At 36.3% G+C, this 25,348-nt stretch overlaps 1 protein-coding gene across 1 annotated transcript in view; it reads left to right on the top strand.

Annotated features, from left to right (window-relative positions):
- LOC132406568 (mucin-3B-like) overlaps nucleotides 1-25,348 on the top strand; it is a 186,442-nt gene that overhangs the window by 42,031 nt on the left and 119,063 nt on the right. The window contains exons 64-105 of the mRNA XM_059992390.1: nucleotides 158-322; nucleotides 743-901; nucleotides 1,376-1,540; nucleotides 1,956-2,114; nucleotides 2,590-2,754; nucleotides 3,174-3,332; nucleotides 3,808-3,972; nucleotides 4,392-4,550; nucleotides 5,025-5,189; nucleotides 5,610-5,768; nucleotides 6,244-6,408; nucleotides 6,829-6,987; nucleotides 7,462-7,626; nucleotides 8,046-8,204; nucleotides 8,679-8,843; nucleotides 9,264-9,422; nucleotides 9,898-10,062; nucleotides 10,482-10,640; nucleotides 11,116-11,280; nucleotides 11,700-11,858; nucleotides 12,334-12,498; nucleotides 12,918-13,076; nucleotides 13,551-13,715; nucleotides 14,135-14,293; nucleotides 14,768-14,932; nucleotides 15,353-15,511; nucleotides 15,986-16,150; nucleotides 16,566-16,724; nucleotides 17,200-17,364; nucleotides 17,784-17,942; nucleotides 18,417-18,581; nucleotides 19,000-19,158; nucleotides 19,633-19,797; nucleotides 20,213-20,371; nucleotides 20,847-21,011; nucleotides 21,431-21,589; nucleotides 22,064-22,228; nucleotides 22,644-22,802; nucleotides 23,278-23,442; nucleotides 23,858-24,016; nucleotides 24,492-24,656; nucleotides 25,076-25,234. Coding sequence (XP_059848373.1) covers nucleotides 158-322; nucleotides 743-901; nucleotides 1,376-1,540; nucleotides 1,956-2,114; nucleotides 2,590-2,754; nucleotides 3,174-3,332; nucleotides 3,808-3,972; nucleotides 4,392-4,550; nucleotides 5,025-5,189; nucleotides 5,610-5,768; nucleotides 6,244-6,408; nucleotides 6,829-6,987; nucleotides 7,462-7,626; nucleotides 8,046-8,204; nucleotides 8,679-8,843; nucleotides 9,264-9,422; nucleotides 9,898-10,062; nucleotides 10,482-10,640; nucleotides 11,116-11,280; nucleotides 11,700-11,858; nucleotides 12,334-12,498; nucleotides 12,918-13,076; nucleotides 13,551-13,715; nucleotides 14,135-14,293; nucleotides 14,768-14,932; nucleotides 15,353-15,511; nucleotides 15,986-16,150; nucleotides 16,566-16,724; nucleotides 17,200-17,364; nucleotides 17,784-17,942; nucleotides 18,417-18,581; nucleotides 19,000-19,158; nucleotides 19,633-19,797; nucleotides 20,213-20,371; nucleotides 20,847-21,011; nucleotides 21,431-21,589; nucleotides 22,064-22,228; nucleotides 22,644-22,802; nucleotides 23,278-23,442; nucleotides 23,858-24,016; nucleotides 24,492-24,656; nucleotides 25,076-25,234 — 6,804 coding nt within the window. The remainder of the gene's footprint in view (nucleotides 1-157; nucleotides 323-742; nucleotides 902-1,375; nucleotides 1,541-1,955; nucleotides 2,115-2,589; nucleotides 2,755-3,173; nucleotides 3,333-3,807; nucleotides 3,973-4,391; nucleotides 4,551-5,024; nucleotides 5,190-5,609; nucleotides 5,769-6,243; nucleotides 6,409-6,828; nucleotides 6,988-7,461; nucleotides 7,627-8,045; nucleotides 8,205-8,678; nucleotides 8,844-9,263; nucleotides 9,423-9,897; nucleotides 10,063-10,481; nucleotides 10,641-11,115; nucleotides 11,281-11,699; nucleotides 11,859-12,333; nucleotides 12,499-12,917; nucleotides 13,077-13,550; nucleotides 13,716-14,134; nucleotides 14,294-14,767; nucleotides 14,933-15,352; nucleotides 15,512-15,985; nucleotides 16,151-16,565; nucleotides 16,725-17,199; nucleotides 17,365-17,783; nucleotides 17,943-18,416; nucleotides 18,582-18,999; nucleotides 19,159-19,632; nucleotides 19,798-20,212; nucleotides 20,372-20,846; nucleotides 21,012-21,430; nucleotides 21,590-22,063; nucleotides 22,229-22,643; nucleotides 22,803-23,277; nucleotides 23,443-23,857; nucleotides 24,017-24,491; nucleotides 24,657-25,075; nucleotides 25,235-25,348) is intronic.

Genomic DNA, 25,348 nt, shown 5'->3' with positions numbered 1-25,348 from the left:
TCTTTGTGTATAACTGTAATATTCAAAGACACATTTCGAAATCTTCATCATTTTTATATTCCTGCATCCAAACTCTCACAATACTGTAGTATACAATGACCAAATCTACTCTGTCAATGGTTCAACTCATTTACATATAATCTCATTTCTCTTAAAGAAACAACGGAACTGACGACAAGTGCAGTGGCAAGCAGTACAACACCAAGTAGCACGTCAGTTGCAGCCTCGACAACATCAGAAGCATCCACAGTAACCACAAGTGCATTCACAACTGAAACTTCATCGAGCACAGTGCCAATTCCTTCCACAACCATCGGTGAGGGTACTTAAAAACGAGGAGCTGCAAATTAATTCCACATATGTAACATCTTTATCATTGATGCATTTAAATGCAATTCCATCTCAAATATTACATACATTTTCTTAAATATGCATGCAGACAGAAACCCTTCTGGCCTGCTTCGATACAAATTGAAAGTTACAAAAAAAAATGACATGTCTGGGACACGGTATCAAATTTTGAGGCAAAAGTAAAATCATGTTGATATTACAATTAACAAACTTACAAAATGAAATGGTTTTCATTCACATTATTTCAATATCTTCTCGATGTCGTCACACAAAATTTTCTTTCTCACTCTCTGTACAAATAATCTCTAAGAATTTCAATACTGTTGAAGCTGCATCACAGAATTATGCTTCAATGACTGCACATCTCATCATCAAATCTGCATTCTTTTAGAAACAACAGAATCAAGCACAATTGCAGAGACAAGCAGTATCGTAATGACGACAGCAGAAAGTACGCCATCATCAACAACAGAAATCACTACAGGCAGCACCAGTGCATCCACATTAAAAAGTACAACAGAGACCACCACAGCTCCAACCACATCACTTGGTGAGTTTGCCCTGATACACTCTAATTCTGTAATTCCTCCAGTTATCCTTCGAATTGCATCTCAACTATTTCATCATCAATAATTTCAGGAGCAAAGAATTGCACTCCATATGTACCTTCAGCAATCATGTCCTAATTTCACAATTACTACCTTCCAGTTTAAATAAGAAGCTTCTCAGAATTCTCTGTTACATTCATGACTTAGACATCTTGCTGTTTTCTCAACATATTAGACCAATACATCAAACCATACAGTTATATATTGCATTGTCAATAGTTTTCCTTCACATTCAGGAAAAAATCTGTCGCCCGTTACCTCTTTGTGTATAACTGTAATATTCAAAGACACATTTCGAAATCTTCATCATTTTTATATTCCTGCATCCAAACTCTCACAATGCTGTAGTATACAATGACCAAACCTACTCTGTCAATGGTTCAACTCATTTTCAAATAATCTCATTTCTCTTAAAGAAACAACGGAACTGACGACAAGTGCAGTGCCAAGCAGTACAACACCAAGTAGCACGTCAGTTGCAGCCTCGACAACATCAGAAGCATCCACAGCAACCACAAGTGCATTCACAACTGAAACTTCATCGAGCACAATGCCAATTCCTTCCACAACCATCGGTGAGGGTAATTAAAAAAGAGGAGCTGCAAATTAATTCCACATATGTAACATCATTATCATTGATGCATTTAAATGCAATTCCATCTCAAATATTACATACATTTTGTTAAATATGCATGCAGACAGAAACCCTTCTGGCCTGCTTCGATACAAATTGAAAGTTACAAAAAAATGATATGTCAGGGAAATGGTATCAAATTTAGAGGCAAAAGTAAAATCATGTTGATATTACAAATAACAAACTTACAAAACGAAATGGTTTTCATTCACATTATTTCAATCTCTTCTCGATGTCGTCACGCAAATTTTCTTTCTCACTCTGTACGAATAATCTTTAAGAAAGTCAATACTGTTGAAGCTGCATCACAGAATTATGCTTCAATGACTGCACATCTCATCATCAAATCTGCATTCTTTTAGAAACAACAGAATCAAGCACATTTGCAGAGACAAGCAGTATCGTAATGACGACAGCAGAAAGTACGCCATCATCAACAACAGAAATCACTACAGGCAGCACTGGTGCATCCACATTTGAAAGTACAACAGAGACCACCACAGCTCCAACCACATCACTTGGTGAGTGTGCCCTGATACATTCTAATTCTGTAATTCCTCCAGTTATCCTTCGAATTACATCTCAAGTATTTCATCATCAATAATTTCAGGAGCAAAGAATTGCACTCCATATGTACCTTCATCAATCATGTCTGAATTTCACAATTACTACCTTCCAGTTTAAATAAGTAGCTTCTCAGAATTCTCTGTTAAATTCATGACTTAGACATCTTGCAGTTTTCCCAACATATTAGACCAATACATCAAACCATACTGTTATATAATGCATTGTCAATAGTTTTCCTTCACATTCAGGAAAAAAATCTGTCGCCCGTTACCTCTTTGTGTATAACTGTAATATTCAAAGACACATTTCGAAATCTTCATCATTTTTATATTCCTGCATCCAAACTCTCACAATACTGTAGTATACAATGACCAAATCTACTCTGTCAATGGTTCAACTCATTTTCAAATAATCTCATTTCTCTTAAAGAAACAACGGAATTGACGACAAGTGCAGTGGCAAGCAGTACAACACCAAGTAGCACGTCAGTTGCAGCCTCGACAACATCAGAAGCATCCACAGCAACCACAAGTGCATTCACAACTGAAACTTCATCGAGCACAGTGCCAATTTCTTCCACAACCATCGGTGAGGGTACTTAAAAAAGAGGAGCTGCAAATTAATTCCACATATGTAACATCATTATCATTGATGCATTTAAATGCAATTCCATCTCAAATATTACATACATTTTCTTAAATATGCATGCAGACAGAAACCCTTCTGGCCTGCTTCGATACAAATTGAAAGTTACAAAAAAAATGATATGTCTGGGAAATGGTATCAAATTTAGAGGCAAAAGTAAAATCATGTTGATATTACAATTAACAAACTTACAAAACGAAATGGTTTTCATTCACATTATTTCAATCTCTTCTCGATGTCGTCTCACAAAATTTTCTTTCTCACTCTCTGTACAAATAATCTCTAAGAATTTCAATACTGTTGAAGCTGCATCACAGAATTATGCTTCAATGACTGCACATCTCATCATCAAATCTGCATTCTTTTAGAAACAACAGAATCAAGCACATTTGCAGAGACAAGCAGTATCGTAATGACGACAGCAGAAAGTACGCCATCATCAACAACAGAAATCACTACAGGCAGCACCAGTGCATCCACATTTGAAAGTACAACAGAGACCACCACAGCTCCAACCACATCACTTGGTGAGTGTGCCCTGATACACTCTAATTCTGTAATTCCTCCAGTTATCCTTCGATTTGCATCTCAAGTATTTCATCATCAATAATTTCAGGAGCAAAGAATTGCACTCCATATGTACCTTCATCAATCATATCTGAATTTCACAATTACTACCTTCCAGTTTAAATAAGAAGCTTCTCAGAATTCTCTGTTACATTCATGACTTAGACATCTTGCTGTTTTCTCAACATGTTAGACCAATACATCAAACCATACTGTTATATAATGCATTGTCAATACTTTTCCTTCACATTCAGGAAAAAAATCTGTCGCCCGTTACCTCTTTGTGTATAACTGTAATATTCAAAGCCACATTTCAAAATCTTCATCATTTTTATATTCCTGCATCCAAACTCTCACAATGCTGTAGTATACAATGACCAAATCTACTCTGTCAATGATTCAACTCCTTTTCAAATAATCTCATTTCTCTTAAAGAAACAACGGAACTTTCGACAAGTGCAGTGGCAAGCAGTACAACACCAAGTAGCACGTCAGTTGCAGCCTCGACAACATCAGAAGCATCCACAGCAACCACAAGTGCATTCACAACTGAAACTTCATCGAGCACAGTGCCAATTTCTTCCACAACCATCGGTGAGGGTACTTAAAAAAGAGGAGCTGCAAATTAATTACACATATGTAACATCATTATCATTGATGCATTTAAATGCAATTCCATCTCAAATATTACATACATTTTCTTAAATATGCATGCAGACAGAAACCCTTCTGGCCTGCTTCGATACAAATTGAAAGTTACAAAAAAAATGATATGTCTGGGAAATGGTATCAAATTTAGAGGCAAAAGTAAAATCATGTTGATATTACAATTAACAAACTTACAAAACGAAATGGTTTTCATTCACATTATTTCAATCTCTTCTCGATGTCATCTCACAAAATTTTCTTTCTCACTCTCTGTACAAATAATCTCTAAGAATTTCAATACTGTTGAAGATGCATCTCAGAATTATGCTTCAATGACTGCACATCTCATCATCAAATCTGCATTCTTTTAGAAACAACAGAATCAAGCACATTTGCAGAGACAAGCAGTATCGTAATGACGACAGCAGAAAGTACACCATCATCAACAACAGAAATCACTACAGGCAGCACCAGTGCAACCACATTTGAAACTACAACAGAGACCACCACAGCTCCAACCACATCACTTGGTGAGTGTGCCCTGATACACTCTAATTCTGTAATTCCTCCAGTTATCCTTCGAATTGCATCTCAAGTATTTCATCATCAATAATATCAGGAGCAAACAATTGCGCTCCATATGTACCTTCATCAATCATGTCTTAATTTCACAATTACTACCTTCCAGTTTAAATAAGAAGCTTCTCAGAATTCTCTGTTACATTCATGACATAGACATCCTGCTGTTTTCTCAACATATTAGACCAATAGATCAAACCATACAGTTATATATTGCATTGTCAATAGTTTTCCTTCACATTCAGGAAAAAATCTGTCGCCCGTTACCTCTTTGTGTATAACTGTAATATTCAAAGACACATTTCGAAATCTTCATCATTTTTATATTCCTGCATCCAAACTCTCACAATACTGTAGTATACAATGACCAAATCTACTCTGTCAATGGTTCAACTCATTTTCATATAATCTCATTTCTCTTAAAGAAACAACGGAACTGACGACAAGTGCAGTGGCAAGCAGTACAACACCAAGTAGCACGTCAGTTGCAGCCTCGACAACATCAGAAGCATCCACAGTAACCACAAGTGCATTCACAACTGAAACTTCATCGAGCACAGTGCCAATTCCTTCCACAACCATCGGTGAGGGTACTTAAAAACGAGGAGCTGCAAATTAATTCCACATATGTAACATGTTTATCATTGATGCATTTAAATGCAATTCCATCTCAAATATTACATACATTTTCTTAAATATGCATGCAGACAGAAACCCTTCTGGCCTGCTTCGATACAAATTGAAAGTTACAAAAAAAAATGACATGTCTGGGACACGGTATCAAATTTTGAGGCAAAAGTAAAATCATGTTGATATTACAATTAACAAACTTACAAAACGAAATGGTTTTCATTCACATTATTTCAATCTCTTCTCGATGTCGTCACACAAAATTTTCTTTCTCACTCTCTGTACAAATAATCTCTAAGAATTTCAATACTGTTGAAGCTGCATCACAGAATTATGCTTCAATGACTGCACATCTCATCATCAAATCTGCATTCTTTTAGAAACAACAGAATCAAGCACATTTGCAGAGACAAGCAGTATCGTAATGACGACAGCAGAAAGTACGCCATCATCAACAACAGAAATCACTACAGGCAGCACTGGTGCATCCACATTTGAAAGTACAACAGAGACCACCACAGCTCCAACCACATCACTTGGTGAGTGTGCCCTGATACATTCTAATTCTGTAATTCCTCCAGTTATCCTTCGAATTACATCTCAAGTATTTCATCATCAATAATTTCAGGAGCAAAGAATTGCACTCCATATGTACCTTCATCAATCATGTCTGAATTTCACAATTACTACCTTCCAGTTTAAATAAGTAGCTTCTCAGAATTCTCTGTTAAATTCATGACTTAGACATCTTGCAGTTTTCCCAACATATTAGACCAATACATCAAACCATACTGTTATATAATGCATTGTCAATAGTTTTCCTTCACATTCAGGAAAAAAATCTGTCGCCCGTTACCTCTTTGTGTATAACTGTAATATTCAAAGACACATTTCGAAATCTTCATCATTTTTATATTCCTGCATCCAAACTCTCACAATACTGTAGTATACAATGACCAAATCTACTCTGTCAATGGTTCAACTCATTTTCAAATAATCTCATTTCTCTTAAAGAAACAACTGAACTGACGACAAGTGCAGTGGCAAGCAGTACAACACCAAGTAGCACGTCAGTTGCAGCCTCGACAACATCAGAAGCATCCACAGTAACCACAAGTGCATTCACAACTGAAACTTCATCGAGCACAGTGCCAATTCCTTCCACAACCATCGGTGAGGGTACTTAAAAACGAGGAGCTGCAAATTAATTCCACATATGTAACATCTTTATCATTGATGCATTTAAATGCAATTCCATCTCAAATATTACATACATTTTCTTAGATATGCATGCAGACAGAAACCCTTCTGGCCTGCTTCGATACAAATTGAAAGTTACAAAAAAAAATGACATGTCTGGGACACGGTATCAAATTTTGAGGCAAAAGTAAAATCATGTTGATATTACAATTAACAAACTTACAAAACGAAATGGTTTTCATTCACATTATTTCAATCTCTTCTCGATGTCGTCACACAAAATTTTCTTTCTCACTCTCTGTACAAATAATCTCTAAGAATTTCAATACTGTTGAAGCTGCATCACAGAATTATGCTTCAATGACTGCACATCTCATCATCAAATCTGCATTCTTTTAGAAACAACAGAATCAAGCACAATTGCAGAGACAAGCAGTATCGTAATGACGACAGCAGAAAGTACGCCATCATCAACAACAGAAATCACTACAGGCAGCACCAGTGCATCCACATTTGAAAGTACAACAGAGACCACCACAGCTCCAACCACATCACTTGGTGAGTGTGCCCTGATACACTCTAATTATGTAATTCCTCCAGTGATCCTTCGAATTGCATCTCAACTATTTCATCATCAATAATTTCAGGAGCAAAGAATTGCACTCCATATGTACCTTCAGCAATCATGTCCTAATTTCACAATTACTACCTTCCAGTTTAAATAAGAAGCTTCTCAGAATTCTCTGTTACATTCATGACTTAGACATCTTGCTGTTTTCTCAACATATTAGACCAATACATCAAACCATACAGTTATATATTGCATTGTCAATAGTTTTCCTTCACATTCAGGAAAAAATCTGTCGCCCGTTACCTCTTTGTGTATAACTGTAATATTCAAAGACACATTTCGAAATCTTCATCATTTTTATATTCCTGCATCCAAACTCTCACAATGCTGTAGTATACAATGACCAAATCTACTCTGTCAATGGATCAACTCATTTTCAAATAATCTCATTTCTCTTAAAGAAACAACGGAACTGACGACAAGTGCAGTGCCAAGCAGTACAACACCAAGTAGCACGTCAGTTGCAGCCTCGACAACATCAGAAGCATCCACAGCAACCACAAGTGCATTCACAACTGAAACTTCATCGAGCACAATGCCAATTCCTTCCACAACCATCGGTGAGGGTAATTAAAAAAGAGGAGCTGCAAATTAATTCTACATATGTAACATCATTATCATTGATGCATTTAAATGCAATTCCATCTCAAATATTACATACATTTTCTTAAATATGCATGCAGACAGAAACCCTTCTGGCCTGCTTCGATACAAATTGAAAGTTACAAAAAAAATGATATGTCTGGGAAATGGTATCAAATTTAGAGGCAAAAGTAAAATCATGTTGATATTACAATTAACAAACTTACAAAACGAAATGGTTTTCATTCACATTATTTCAATCTCTTCTCGATGTCGTCTCACAAAATTTTCTTTCTCACTCTCTGTACAAATAATCTCTAAGAATTTCAATACTGTTGAAGCTGCATCACAGAATTATGCTTCAATGACTGCACATCTCATCATCAAATCTGCATTCTTTTAGAAACAACAGAATCAAGCACATTTGCAGAGACAAGCAGTATCGTAATGACGACAGCAGAAAGTACGCCATCATCAACAACAGAAATCACTACAGGCAGCACTGGTGCATCCACATTTGAAAGTACAACAGAGACCACCACAGCTCCAACCACATCACTTGGTGAGTGTGCCCTGATACACTCTAATTCTGTAATTCCTCCAGTTATCCTTCGAATTGCATCTCAACTATTTCATCATCAATAATTTCAGGAGCAAAGAATTGCACTCCATATGTACCTTCAGCAATCATGTCCTAATTTCACAATTACTACCTTCCAGTTTAAATAAGAAGCTTCTCAGAATTCTCTGTTACATTCATGACTTAGACATCTTGCTGTTTTCTCAACATATTAGACCAATACATCAAACCATGCAGTTATATATTGCATTGTCAATAGTTTTCCTTCACATTCAGGAAAAAATCTGTCGCCCGTTACCTCTTTGTGTATAACTGTAATATTCAAAGACACATTTCGAAATCTTCATCATTTTTATATTCCTGCATCCAAACTCTCACAATACTGTAGTATACAATGACCAAATCTACTCTGTCAATGGTTCAACTCATTTTCAAATAATCTCATTTCTCTTAAAGAAACAACGGAACTGACGACAAGTGCAGTGCCAAGCAGTACAACACCAAGTAGCACGTCAGTTGCAGCCTCGACAACATCAGAAGCATCCACAGCAACCACAAGTGCATTCACAACTGAAACTTCATCGAGCACAATGCCAATTCCTTCCACAACCATCGGTGAGGGTACTTAAAAAAGAGGAGCTGCAAATTAATTCCACATATGTAACATCATTATCATTGATGCATTTAAATGCAATTCCATCTCAAATATTACATACATTTTCTTAAATATGCATGCAGACAGAAACCCTTCTGGCCTGCTTCGATACAAATTGAAAGTTACAAAAAAAAATGACATGTCTGGGACACGGTATCAAATTTTGAGGCAAAAGTAAAATCATGTTGATATTACAATTAACAAACTTACAAAACGAAATGGTTTTCATTCACATTATTTCAATCTCTTCTCGATGTCGTCTCACAAAATTTTCTTTCTCACTCTCTGTACAAATAATCTCTAAGAATTTCAATACTGTTGAAGCTGCATCACAGAATTATGCTTCAATGACTGCACATCTCATCATCAAATCTGCATTCTTTTAGAAACAACAGAATCAAGCACATTTGAAGAGACAAGCAGTATCGTAATGACGACAGCAGAAAGTACGCCATCATCAACAACAGAAATCACTACAGGCAGCACTGGTGCATCCACATTTGAAAGTACAACAGAGACCACCACAGCTCCAACCACATCACTTGGTGAGTGTGCCCTGATACACTCTAATTCTGTAATTCCTCCAGTAATCCTTCGAATTGCATCTCAAGTATTTCATCATCAATAATTTCAGGAGCAAAGAATTGCACTCCATATGTACCTTCATCAATCATGTCTGAATTTCACAATTACTACCTTCCAGTTTAAATAAGTAGCTTCTCAGAATTCTCTGTTAAATTCATGACTTAGACATCTTGCAGTTTTCCCAACATATTAGACCAATACATCAAACCATACTGTTATATAATGCATTGTCAATAGTTTTCCTTCACATTCAGGAAAAAAATCTGTCGCCCGTTACCTCTTTGTGTATAACTGTAATATTCAAAGACACATTTCGAAATCTTCATCATTTTTATATTCCTGCATCCAAACTCTCACAATACTGTAGTATACAATGACCAAATCTACTCTGTCAATGATTCAACTCCTTTTCAAATGATCTCATTTCTCTTAAAGAAACAACGGAACTGACGACAAGTGCAGTGGCAAGCAGTACAACACCAAGTAGCACGTCAGTTGCAGCCTCGACAACATCAGAAGCATCCACAGCAACCACAAGTGCATTCACAACTGAAACTTCATCGAGCACAGTGCCAATTTCTTCCACAACCATCGGTGAGGGTACTTAAAAAAGAGGAGCTGCAAATTAATTACACATATGTAACATCATTATCATTGATGCATTTCAATGCAATTCCATCTCAAATATTACATACATTTTCTTAATTATGCATGCAGACAGAAACCCTTCTGGCCTGCTTCGATACAAATTGAAAGTTACAAAAAAAATGATATGTCTGGGAAATGGTATCAAATTTAGAGGCAAAAGTAAAATCATGTTGATATGACAATTAACAAACTTACAAAACGAAATGGTTTTCATTCACATTATTTCAATCTCTTCTCGATGTCATCTCACAAAATTTTCTTTCTCACTCTCTGTACAAATAATCTCTAAGAATTTCAATACTGTTGAAGATGCATCTCAGAATTATGCTTCAATGACTGCACATCTCATCATCAAATCTGCATTCTTTTAGAAACAACAGAATCAAGCACATTTGCAGAGACAAGCAGTATCGTAATGACGACAGCAGAAAGTACGCCATCATCAACAACAGAAATCACTACAGGCAGCACCAGTGCAACCACATTTGAAAGTACAACAGAGACCACCACAGCTCCAACCACATCACTTGGTGAGTGTGCCCTGATACACTCTAATTCTGTAATTCCTCCAGTTATCCTTCGAATTGCATCTCAAGTATTTCATCATCAATAATTTCAGGAGCAAAGAATTGCACTCCATATGTACCTTCATCAATCATGTCTGAATTTCACAATTACTACCTTCCAGTTTAAATAAGTAGCTTCTCAGAATTCTCTGTTAAATTCATGACTTAGACATCTTGCAGTTTTCCCAACATATTAGACCAATACATCAAACCATACTGTTATATAATGCATTGTCAATAGTTTTCCTTCACATTCAGGAAAAAAATCTGTCGCCCGTTACCTCTTTGTGTATAACTGTAATATTCAAAGACACATTTCGAAATCTTCATCATTTTTATATTCCTGCATCCAAACTCTCACAATACTGTAGTATACAATGACCAAATCTACTCTGTCAATGGTTCAACTCATTTTCAAATAATCTCATTTCTCTTAAAGAAACAACGGAATTGACGACAAGTGCAGTGGCAAGCAGTACAACACCAAGTAGCACGTCAGTTGCAGCCTCGACAACATCAGAAGCATCGACAGCAACCACAAGTGCATTCACAACTGAAACTTCATCGAGCACAGTGCCAATTTCTTCCACAACCATCGGTGAGGGTACTTAAAAAAGAGGAACTGCAAATTAATTACACATATGTAACATCATTATCATTGATGCATTTAAATGCAATTCCATCTCAAATATTACATACATTTTCTTAAATATGCATGCAGACAGAAACCCTTCTGGCCTGCTTCGATACAAATTGAAAGTTACAAAAAAAATGATATGTCTGGGAAATGGTATCAAATTTAGAGGCAAAAGTAAAATCATGTTGATATTACAATTAACAAACTTACAAAACGAAATGGTTTTCATTCACATTATTTCAATCTCTTCTCGATGTCGTCTCACAAAATTTTCTTTCTCACTCTCTGTACAAATAATCTCTAAGAATTTCAATACTGTTGAAGCTGCATCACAGAATTATGCTTCAATGACTGCACATCTCATCATCAAATCTGCATTCTTTTAGAAACAACAGAATCAAGCACATTTGCAGAGACAAGCAGTATCGTAATGACGACAGCAGAAAGTACGCCATCATCAACAACAGAAATCACTACAGGCAGCACCAGTGCATCCACATTTGAAAGTACAACAGAGACCACCACAGCTCCAACCACATCACTTGGTGAGTGTGCCCTGATACACTCTAATTATGTAATTCCTCCAGTTATCCTTCGAATTGCATCTCAAGTATTTCATCATCAATAATTTCAGGAGCAAAGAATTGCACTCCATATGTACCTTCATCAATCATATCTGAATTTCACAATTACTACCTTCCAGTTTAAATAAGAAGCTTCTCAGAATTCTCTGTTACATTCATGACTTAGACATCTTGCTGTTTTCTCAACATATTAGACCAATACATCAAACCATACTGTTATATAATGCATTGTCAATACTTTTCCTTCACATTCAGGAAAAAAATCTGTCGCCCGTTACCTCTTTGTGTATAACTGTAATATTCAAAGCCACATTTCAAAATCTTCATCATTTTTATATTCCTGCATCCAAACTCTCACAATGCTGTAGTATACAATGACCAAATCTACTCTGTCAATGATTCAACTCCTTTTCAAATAATCTCATTTCTCTTAAAGAAACAACGGAACTGACGACAAGTGCAGTGGCAAGCAGTACAACACCAAGTAGCACGTCAGTTGCAGCCTCGACAACATCAGAAGCATCCACAGCAACCACAGGTGCATTCACAACTGAAACTTCATCGAGCACAGTGCCAATTTCTTCCACAACCATCGGTGAGGGTACTTAAAAAAGAGGAGCTGCAAATTAATTACACATATGTAACATCATTATCATTGATGCATTTAAATGCAATTCCATCTCAAATATTACATACATTTTCTTAAATATGCATGCAGACAGAAACCCTTCTGGCCTGCTTCGATACAAATTGAAAGTTACAAAAAAAATGATATGTCTGGGAAATGGTATCAAATTTAGAGGCAAAAGTAAAATCATGTTGATATTACAATTAACAAACTTACAAAACGAAATGGTTTTCATTCACATTATTTCAATCTCTTCTCGATGTCATCTCACAAAATTTTCTTTCTCACTCTCTGTACAAATAATCTCTAAGAATTTCAATACTGTTGAAGATGCATCTCAGAATTATGCTTCAATGACTGCACATCTCATCATCAAATCTGCATTCTTTTAGAAACAACAGAATCAAGCACATTTGCAGAGACAAGCAGTATCGTAATGACGACAGCAGAAAGTACGCCATCATCAACAACAGAAATCACTACAGGCAGCACCAGTGCAACCACATTTGAAAGTACAACAGAGACCACCACAGCTCCAACCACATCACTTGGTGAGTGTGCCCTGATACACTCTAATTCTGTAATTCCTCCAGTTATCCTTCGAATTGCATCTCAAGTATTTCATCATCAATAATTTCAGGAGCAAAGAATTGCACTCCATATGTACCTTCATCAATCATGTCTGAATTTCACAATTACTACCTTCCAGTTTAAATAAGAAGCTTCTCAGAATTCTCTGTTACATTCATGACATAGACATCCTGCTGTTTTCTCAACATATTACACCAATAGATCAAAGCATACTGTTATATATTGCATTGTCAATACTTTTCCTTCACATTCAGGAAAAAATCTGTCACTCGTTACCTCTTTGTGTATAACTGTAATATTCAAAGACACATTTCGAAATCTTCATCATTTTTATATTCCTGCATCCAAACTCTCACAATGCTGTAGTATACAATGACCAAATCTACTCTGTCAATGATTCAACTCATTTTCAAATAATCTCATTTCTCTTAAAGAAACAACGGAACTGACGACAAGTGCAGTGGCAAGCAGTACAACACCAAGTAGCACGTCAGTTGCAGCCTCGACAACATCAGAAGCATCGACAGCAACCACAAGTGCATTCACAACTGAAACTTCATCGAGCACAGTGCCAATTTCTTCCACAACCATCGGTGAGGGTACTTAAAAAAGAGGAGCTGCAAATTAATTACACATATGTAACATCATTATCATTGATGCATTTAAATGCAATTCCATCTCAAATATTACATACATTTTCTTAAATATGAATGCAGACAGAAACCCTTCTGGCCTGCTTCGATACAAATTGAAAGTTACAAAAAAAATGATATGTCTGGGAAATGGTATCAAATTTAGAGGCAAAAGTAAAATCATGTTGATATTACAATTAACAAACTTACAAAACGAAATGGTTTTCATTCACATTATTTCAATCTCTTCTCGATGTCATCTCACAAAATTTTCTTTCTCACTCTCTGTACAAATAATCTCTAAGAATTTCAATACTGTTGAAGCTGCATCACAGAATTATGCTTCAATGACTGCACATCTCATCATCAAATCTGCATTCTTTTAGAAACAACAGAATCAAGCACAATTGCAGAGACAAGCAGTATCGTAATGACGACAGCAGAAAGTACGCCATCATCAACAACAGAAATCACTACAGGCAGCACTGGTGCATCCACATTTGAAAGTACAACAGAGACCACCACAGCTCCAACCACATCACTTGGTGAGTGTGCCCTGATACACTCTAATTCTGTAATTCCTCCAGTTATCCTTCGAATTGCATCTCAAGTATTTCATCATCAATAATTTCAGGAGCAAAGAATTGCACTCCATATGTACCTTCATCAATCATGTCTTAATTTCACAATTACTACCTTCCAGTTTAAATAAGAAGCTTCTCAGAATTCTCTGTTACATTCATGACATAGACATCCTGCTGTTTTCTCAACATATTAGACCAATAGATCAAACCATACAGTTATATATTGCATTGTCAATAGTTTTCCTTCACATTCAGGAAAAAATCTGTCGCCCGTTACCTCTTTGTGTATAACTGTAATATTCAAAGACACATTTCGAAATCTTCATCATTTTTATATTCCTGCATCCAAACTCTCACAATACTGTAGTATACAATGACCAAATCTACTCTGTCAATGGTTCAACTCATTTTCATATAATCTCATTTCTCTTAAAGAAACAACGGAACTGACGACAAGTGCAGTGGCAAGCAGTACAACACCAAGTAGCACGTCAGTTGCAGCCTCGACAACATCAGAAGCATCCACAGTAACCACAAGTGCATTCACAACTGAAACTTCATCGAGCACAGTGCCAATTCCTTCCACAACCATCGGTGAGGGTACTTAAAAACGAGGAGCTGCAAATTAATTCCACATATGTAACATCTTTATCATTGATGCATTTAAATGCAATTCCATCTCAAATATTACATACATTTTCTTAAATATGCATGCAGACAGAAACCCTTCTGGCCTGCTTCGATACAAATTGAAAGTTACAAAAAAAAATGACATGTCTGGGACACGGTATCAAATTTTGAGGCAAAAGTAAAATCATGTTGATATTACAATTAACAAACTTACAAAACGAAATGGTTTTCATTCACATTATTTCAATCTCTTCTCGATGTCGTCACACAAAATTTTCTTTCTCACTCTCTGTACAAATAATCTCTAAGAATTTCAGTACTGTTGAAGCTGCATCACAGAATTATGCTTCAATGACTGCACATCTCATCATCAAATCTGCATTCTTTTAGAAACAACAGAATCAAGCACAATTGCAGAGACAAGCAGTATCGTAATGACGACAGCAGAAAGTACGCCATCATCAACAACAGAAATCACTACAGGCAGCACCAGTGCATCCACATTTGAAAGTACAACAGAGACCACCACAGCTCCAACCACATCACTTGGTGAGTGTGCCCTGATACACTCTAATTATGTAATTCCTCCAGTTATCCTTCGAATTGCATCTCAACTATTTCATCATCAATAATTTCAGGAGCAAAGAATTGCACTCCATATGTACCTTCAGCAATCATGTCCTAATTTCACAATTACTACCTTCCAGTTTAAATAAGAAGCTTCTCAGAATTCTCTGTTACATTCATGACTTAGACATCTTGCTGTTTTCTCAACATATTAGACCAATACATCAAACCATACAGTTATATATTGCATTGTCAATAGTTTTCCTTCACATTCAGGAAAAAATCTGTCGCCCGTTACCTCTTTGTGTATAACTGTAATATTCAAAGACACATTTCGAAATCTTCATCATTTTTATATTCCTGCATCCAAACTCTCACAATGCTGTCGTATACAATGACCAAACCTACTCTGTCAATGGTTCAACTCATTTTCAAATAATCTCATTTCTCTTAAAGAAACAACGGAACTGACGACAAGTGCAGTGCCAAGCAGTACAACACCAAGTAGCACGTCAGTTGCAGCCTCGACAACATCAGAAGCATCCACAGCAACCACAAGTGCATTCACAACTGAAACTTCATCGAGCACAATGCCAATTCCTTCCACAACCATCGGTGAGGGTAATTAAAAAAGAGGAGCTGCAAATTAATTCCACATATGTAACATCATTATCATTGATGCATTTAAATGCAATTCCATCTCAAATATTACATACATTTTGTTAAATATGCATGCAGACAGAAACCCTTCTGGCCTGCTTCGATACAAATTGAAGGTTACAAAAAAATGATATGTCAGGGAAATGGTATCAAATTTAGAGGCAAAAGTAAAATCATGTTGATATTACAAATAACAAACTTACAAAACGAAATGGTTTTCATTCACATTATTTCAATCTCTTCTCGATGTCGTCACGCAAATTTTCTTTCTCACTCTGTACGAATAATCTTTAAGAAAGTCAATACTGTTGAAGCTGCATCACAGAATTATGCTTCAATGACTGCACATCTCATCATCAAATCTGCATTCTTTTAGAAACAACAGAATCAAGCACATTTGCAGAGACAAGCAGTATCGTAATGACGACAGCAGAAAGTACGCCATCATCAACAACAGAAATCACTACAGGCAGCACTGGTGCATCCACATTTGAAAGTACAACAGAGACCACCACAGCTCCAACCACATCACTTGGTGAGTGTGCCCTGATACATTCTAATTCTGTAATTCCTCCAGTTATCCTTCGAATTACATCTCAAGTATTTCATCATCAATAATTTCAGGAGCAAAGAATTGCACTCCATATGTACCTTCATCAATCATGTCTGAATTTCACAATTACTACCTTCCAGTTTAAATAAGTAGCTTCTCAGAATTCTCTGTTAAATTCATGACTTAGACATCTTGCAGTTTTCCCAACATATTAGACCAATACATCAAACCATACTGTTATATAATGCATTGTCAATAGTTTTCCTTCACATTCAGGAAAAAAATCTGTCGCCCGTTACCTCTTTGTGTATAACTGTAATATTCAAAGACACATTTCGAAATCTTCATCATTTTTATATTCCTGCATCCAAACTCTCACAATACTGTAGTATACAATGACCAAATCTACTCTGTCAATGGTTCAACTCATTTTCAAATAATCTCATTTCTCTTAAAGAAACAACGGAATTGACGACAAGTGCAGTGGCAAGCAGTACAACACCAAGTAGCACGTCAGTTGCAGCCTCGACAACATCAGAAGCATCCACAGCAACCACAAGTGCATTCACAACTGAAACTTCATCGAGCACAGTGCCAATTTCTTCCACAACCATCGGTGAGGGTACTTAAAAAAGAGGAGCTGCAAATTAATTCCACATATGTAACATCATTATCATTGATGCATTTAAATGCAATTCCATCTCAAATATTACATACATTTTCTTAAATATGCATGCAGACAGAAACCCTTCTGGCCTGCTTCGATACAAATTGAAAGTTACAAAAAAAATGATATGTCTGGGAAATGGTATCAAATTTAGAGGCAAAAGTAAAATCATGTTGATATTACAATTAACAAACTTACAAAACGAAATGGTTTTCATTCACATTATTTCAATCTCTTCTCGATGTCGTCTCACAAAATTTTCTTTCTCACTCTCTGTACAAATAATCTCTAAGAATTTCAATACTGTTGAAGCTGCATCACAGAATTATGCTTCAATGACTGCACATCTCATCATCAAATCTGCATTCTTTTAGAAACAACAGAATCAAGCACATTTGCAGAGACAAGCAGTATCGTAATGACGACAGCAGAAAGTACGCCATCATCAACAACAGAAATCACTACAGGCAGCACCAGTGCATCCACATTTGAAAGTACAACAGAGACCACCACAGCTCCAACCACATCACTTGGTGAGTGTGCCCTGATACACTCTAATTATGTAATTCCTCCAGTTATCCTTCGAATTGCATCTCAAGTATTTCATCATCAATAATTTCAGGAGCAAAGAATTGCACTCCATATGTACCTTCATCAATCATGTCTGAATTTCACAATTACTACCTTCCAGTTTAAATAAGAAGCTTCTCAGAATTCTCTGTTACATTCATGACATAGACATCCTGCTGTTTTCTCAACATATTACACCAATAGATCAAAGCATACTGTTATATATTGCATTGTCAATACTTTTCCTTCACATTCAGGAAAAAATCTGTCACTCGTTACCTCTTTGTGTATAACTGTAATATTCAAAGACACATTTCGAAATCTTCATCATTTTTATATTCCTGCATCCAAACTCTCACAATGCTGTAGTATACAATGACCAAATCTACTCTGTCAATGATTCAACTCATTTTCAAATAATCTCATTTCTCTTAAAGAAACAACGGAACTGACGACAAGTGCAGTGGCAAGCAGTACAACACCAAGTAGCACGTCAGTTGCAGCCTCGACAACATCAGAAGCATCCACAGCAACCACAAGTGCATTCACAACTGAAACTTCATCGAGCACAGTGCCAATTCCTTCCACAACCATTGGTGAGGGTACTTAAAAACGAGGAGCTGCAAATTAATTCCACATATGTAACATCTTTATCATTGATGCATTTAAATGCAATTCCATCTCAAATATTACATACATTTTCTTAAATATGCATGCAGACAGAAACCCTTCTGGCCTGCTTCGATACAAATTGAAAGTTACAAAAAAATGATATGTCAGGGAAATGGTATCAAATTTAGAGGCAAAAGTAAAATCATGTTGATATTACAAATAACAAACTTACAAAACGAAATGGTTTTCATTCACATTATTTCAATCTCTTCTCGATGTCGTCACACAAAATTTTCTTTCTCACTCTCTGTACAAATAATCTCTAAGAATTTCAGTACTGTTGAAGCTGCATCACAGAATTATGCTTCAATGACTGCACATCTCATCATCAAATCTGCATTCTTTTAGAAACAACAGAATCAAGCACAATTGCAGAGACAAGCAGTATCGTAATGACGACAGCAGAAAGTACGCCATCATCAACAACAGAAATCACTACAGGCAGCACCAGTGCATCCACATTTGAAAGTACAACAGAGACCACCACAGCTCCAACCACATCACTTGGTGAGTGTGCCCTGATACACTCTAATTATGTAATTCCTCCAGTTATCCTTCGAATTGCATCTCAACTATTTCATCATCAATAATTTCAGGAGCAAAGAATTGCACTCCATATGTACCTTCAGCAATCATGTCCTAATTTCACAATTACTACCTTCCAGTTTAAATAAGAAGCTTCTCAGAATTCTCTGTTACATTCATGACTTAGACATCTTGCTGTTTTCTCAACATATTAGACCAATACATCAAACCATACAGTTATATATTGCATTGTCAATAGTTTTCCTTCACATTCAGGAAAAAATCTGTCGCCCGTTACCTCTTTGTGTATAACTGTAATATTCAAAGACACATTTCGAAATCTTCATCATTTTTATATTCCTGCATCCAAACTCTCACAATGCTGTCGTATACAATGACCAAACCTACTCTGTCAATGGTTCAACTCATTTTCAAATAATCTCATTTCTCTTAAAGAAACAACGGAACTGACGACAAGTGCAGTGCCAAGCAGTACAACACCAAGTAGCACGTCAGTTGCAGCCTCGACAACATCAGAAGCATCCACAGCAACCACAAGTGCATTCACAACTGAAACTTCATCGAGCACAATGCCAATTCCTTCCACAACCATCGGTGAGGGTAATTAAAAAAGAGGAGCTGCAAATTAATTCCACATATGTAACATCATTATCATTGATGCATTTAAATGCAATTCCATCTCAAATATTACATACATTTTGTTAAATATGCATGCAGACAGAAACCCTTCTGGCCTGCTTCGATACAAATTGAAGGTTACAAAAAAATGATATGTCAGGGAAATGGTATCAAATTTAGAGGCAAAAGTAAAATCATGTTGATATTACAAATAACAAACTTACAAAACGAAATGGTTTTCATTCACATTATTTCAATCTCTTCTCGATGTCGTCACGCAAATTTTCTTTCTCACTCTGTACGAATAATCTTTAAGAAAGTCAATACTGTTGAAGCTGCATCACAGAATTATGCTTCAATGACTGCACATCTCATCATCAAATCTGCATTCTTTTAGAAACAACAGAATCAAGCACATTTGCAGAGACAAGCAGTATCGTAATGACGACAGCAGAAAGTACGCCATCATCAACAACAGAAATCACTACAGGCAGCACTGGTGCATCCACATTTGAAAGTACAACAGAGACCACCACAGCTCCAACCACATCACTTGGTGAGTGTGCCCTGATACATTCTAATTCTGTAATTCCTCCAGTTATCCTTCGAATTACATCTCAAGTATTTCATCATCAATAATTTCAGGAGCAAAGAATTGCACTCCATATGTACCTTCATCAATCATGTCTGAATTTCACAATTACTACCTTCCAGTTTAAATAAGTAGCTTCTCAGAATTCTCTGTTAAATTCATGACTTAGACATCTTGCAGTTTTCCCAACATATTAGACCAATACATCAAACCATACTGTTATATAATGCATTGTCAATAGTTTTCCTTCACATTCAGGAAAAAAATCTGTCGCCCGTTACCTCTTTGTGTATAACTGTAATATTCAAAGACACATTTCGAAATCTTCATCATTTTTATATTCCTGCATCCAAACTCTCACAATACTGTAGTATACAATGACCAAATCTACTCTGTCAATGGTTCAACTCATTTTCAAATAATCTCATTTCTCTTAAAGAAACAACGGAATTGACGACAAGTGCAGTGGCAAGCAGTACAACACCAAGTAGCACGTCAGTTGCAGCCTCGACAACATCAGAAGCATCCACAGCAACCACAAGTGCATTCACAACTGAAACTTCATCGAGCACAGTGCCAATTTCTTCCACAACCATCGGTGAGGGTACTTAAAAAAGAGGAGCTGCAAATTAATTCCACATATGTAACATCATTATCATTGATGCATTTAAATGCAATTCCATCTCAAATATTACATACATTTTCTTAAATATGCATGCAGACAGAAACCCTTCTGGCCTGCTTCGATACAAATTGAAAGTTACAAAAAAAATGATATGTCTGGGAAATGGTATCAAATTTAGAGGCAAAAGTAAAATCATGTTGATATTACAATTAACAAACTTACAAAACGAAATGGTTTTCATTCACATTATTTCAATCTCTTCTCGATGTCGTCTCACAAAATTTTCTTTCTCACTCTCTGTACAAATAATCTCTAAGAATTTCAATACTGTTGAAGCTGCATCACAGAATTATGCTTCAATGACTGCACATCTCATCATCAAATCTGCATTCTTTTAGAAACAACAGAATCAAGCACATTTGCAGAGACAAGCAGTATCGTAATGACGACAGCAGAAAGTACGCCATCATCAACAACAGAAATCACTACAGGCAGCACCAGTGCATCCACATTTGAAAGTACAACAGAGACCACCACAGCTCCAACCACATCACTTGGTGAGTGTGCCCTGATACACTCTAATTCTGTAATTCCTCCAGTTATCCTTCGAATTGCATCTCAAGTATTTCATCATCAATAATTTCAGGAGCAAAGAATTGCACTCCATATGTACCTTCATCAATCATGTCTGAATTTCACAATTACTACCTTCCAGTTTAAATAAGAAGCTTCTCAGAATTCTCTGTTACATTCATGACATAGACATCCTGCTGTTTTCTCAACATATTACACCAATAGATCAAAGCATACTGTTATATATTGCATTGTCAATACTTTTCCTTCACATTCAGGAAAAAATCTGTCACTCGTTACCTCTTTGTGTATAACTGTAATATTCAAAGACACATTTCGAAATCTTCATCATTTTTATATTCCTGCATCCAAACTCTCACAATGCTGTAGTATACAATGACCAAATCTACTCTGTCAATGATTCAACTCATTTTCAAATAATCTCATTTCTCTTAAAGAAACAACGGAACTGACGACAAGTGCAGTGGCAAGCAGTACAACACCAAGTAGCACGTCAGTTGCAGCCTCGACAACATCAGAAGCATCCACAGCAACCACAAGTGCATTCACAACTGAAACTTCATCGAGCACAGTGCCAATTCCTTCCACAACCATTGGTGAGGGTACTTAAAAACGAGGAGCTGCAAATTAATTCCACATATGTAACATCTTTATCATTGATGCATTTAAATGCAATTCCATCTCAAATATTACATACATTTTCTTAAATATGCATGCAGACAGAAACCCTTCTGGCCTGCTTCGATACAAATTGAAAGTTACAAAAAAATGATATGTCAGGGAAATGGTATCAAATTTAGAGGCAAAAGTAAAATCATGTTGATATTACAAATAACAAACTTACAAAACGAAATGGTTTTCATTCACATTATTTCAATCTCTTCTCGATGTCGTCACGCAAATTTTCTTTCTCACTCTGTACGAATAATCTTTAAGAAAGTCAATACTGTTGAAGCTGCATCACAGAATTATGCTTCAATGACTGCACATCTCATCATCAAATCTGCATTCTTTTAGAAACAACAGAATCAAGCACATTTGCAGAGACAAGTAGTATCGTAATGACGACAGCAGAAAGTACGCCATCATCAACAACAGAAATCACTACAGGCAGCACCAGTGCATCCACATTTGAAAGTACAACAGAGACCACCACAGCTCCAACCACATCACTTGGTGAGTGTGCCCTGATACACTCTAATTCTGTAATTCCTCCAGTTATCCTTCGAATTGCATCTCAAGTATTTCATCATCAATAATTTCAGGAGCAAAGAATTGCGCTCCATATGTACCTTCATCAATCATGTCTGAATTTCACAATTACTACCTTCCAGTTTAAATAAGTAGCTTCTCAGAATTCTCTGTTAAATTCATGACTTAGACATCTTGCAGTTTTCCCAACATATTAGACCAATACATCAAACCATACTGTTATATAATGCATTGTCAATAGTTTTCCTTCACATTCAGGAAAAAAATCTGTCGCCCGTTACCTCTTTGTGTATAACTGTAATATTCAAAGACACATTTCGAAATCTTCATCATTTTTATATTCCTGCATCCAAACTCTCACAATGCTGTCGTATACAATGACCAAACCTACTCTGTCAATGGTTCAACTCATTTTCAAATAATCTCATTTCTCTTAAAGAAACAACGGAACTGACGACAAGTGCAGTGGCAAGCAGTACAACACCAAGTAGCACGTCAGTTGCAGCCTCGACAACATCAGAAGCATCCACAGCAACCACAAGTGCATTCACAACTGAAACTTCATCGAGCACAATGCCAATTCCTTCCACAACCATCGGTGAGGGTAATTAAAAAAGAGGAGCTGCAAATTAATTCCACATATGTAACATCATTATCATTGATGCATTTAAATGCAATTCCATCTCAAATATTACATACATTTTGTTAAATATGCATGCAGACAGAAACCCTTCTGGCCTGCTTCGATACAAATTGAAAGTTACAAAAAAATGATATGTCAGGGAAATGGTATCAAATTTAGAGGCAAAAGTAAAATTATGTTGATATTACAAATAACAAACTTACAAAACGAAATGGTTTTCATTCACATTATTTCAATCTCTTCTCGATGTCGTCACGCAAATTTTCTTTCTCACTCTGTACGAATAATCTTTAAGAAAGTCAATACTGTTGAAGCTGCATCACAGAATTATGCTTCAATGACTGCACATCTCATCATCAAATCTGCATTCTTTTAGAAACAACAGAATCAAGCACATTTGCAGAGACAAGCAGTATCGTAATGACGACAGCAGAAAGTACGCCATCATCAACAACAGAAATCACTACAGGCAGCACCAGTGCATCCACATTTGAAAGTACAACAGAGACCACCACAGCTCCAACCACATCACTTGGTGAGTGTGCCCTGATACATTCTAATTCTGTAATTCCTCCAGTTATCCTTCGAATTACATCTCAAGTATTTCATCATCAATAATTTCAGGAGCAAAGAATTGCACTCCATATGTACCTTCATCAATCATGTCTGAATTTCACAATTACTACCTTCCAGTTTAAATAAGTAGCTTCTCAGAATTCTCTGTTAAATTCATGACTTAGACATCTTGCAGTTTTCCCAACATATTAGACCAATACATCAAACCATACTGTTATATAATGCATTGTCAATAGTTTTCCTTCACATTCAGGAAAAAAATCTGTCGCCCGTTACCTCTTTGTGTATAACTGTAATATTCAAAGACACATTTCGAAATCTTCATCATTTTTATATTCCTGCATCCAAACTCTCACAATACTGTAGTATACAATGACCAAATCTACTCTGTCAATGGTTCAACTCATTTTCAAATAATCTCATTTCTCTTAAAGAAACAACGGAATTGACGACAAGTGCAGTGGCAAGCAGTACAACACCAAGTAGCACGTCAGTTGCAGCCTCGACAACATCAGAAGCATCCACAGCAACCACAAGTGCATTCACAACTGAAACTTCATCGAGCACAGTGCCAATTTCTTCCACAACCATTGGTGAGGGTACTTAAAAAAGAGGAGCTGCAAATTAATTCCACATATGTAACATCATTATCATTGATGCATTTAAATGCAATTCCATCTCAAATATTACATACATTTTCTTAAATATGCATGCAGACAGAAACCCTTCTGGCCTGCTTCGATACAAATTGAAAGTTACAAAAAAAATGATATGTCTGGGAAATGGTATCAAATTTAGAGGCAAAAGTAAAATCATGTTGATATTACAATTAACAAACTTACAAAACGAAATGGTTTTCATTCACATTATTTCAATCTCTTCTCGATGTCGTCTCACAAAATTTTCTTTCTCACTCTCTGTACAAATAATCTCTAAGAATTTCAATACTGTTGAAGCTGCATCACAGAATTATGCTTCAATGACTGCACATCTCATCATCAAATCTGCATTCTTTTAGAAACAACAGAATCAAGCACATTTGCAGAGACAAGCAGTATCGTAATGACGACAGCAGAAAGTACGCCATCATCAACAACAGAAATCACTACAGGCAGCACCAGTGCATCCACATTTGAAAGTACAACAGAGACCACCACAGCTCCAACCACATCACTTGGTGAGTGTGCCGTGATACACTCTAATTATGTAATTCCTCCAGTTATCCTTCGAATTGCATCTCAAGTATTTCATCATCAATAATTTCAGGAGCAAAGAATTGCACTCCATATGT

This window comes from Hypanus sabinus, chromosome 16 (genome assembly GCF_030144855.1).
Source record: "Hypanus sabinus isolate sHypSab1 chromosome 16, sHypSab1.hap1, whole genome shotgun sequence".
Taxonomy (NCBI): Eukaryota; Metazoa; Chordata; class Chondrichthyes; order Myliobatiformes; family Dasyatidae; genus Hypanus; species Hypanus sabinus.
The sequence above is the reverse complement of the archived record's forward strand: the minus strand, read 5'-3'. Positions and strand labels throughout refer to the sequence as shown.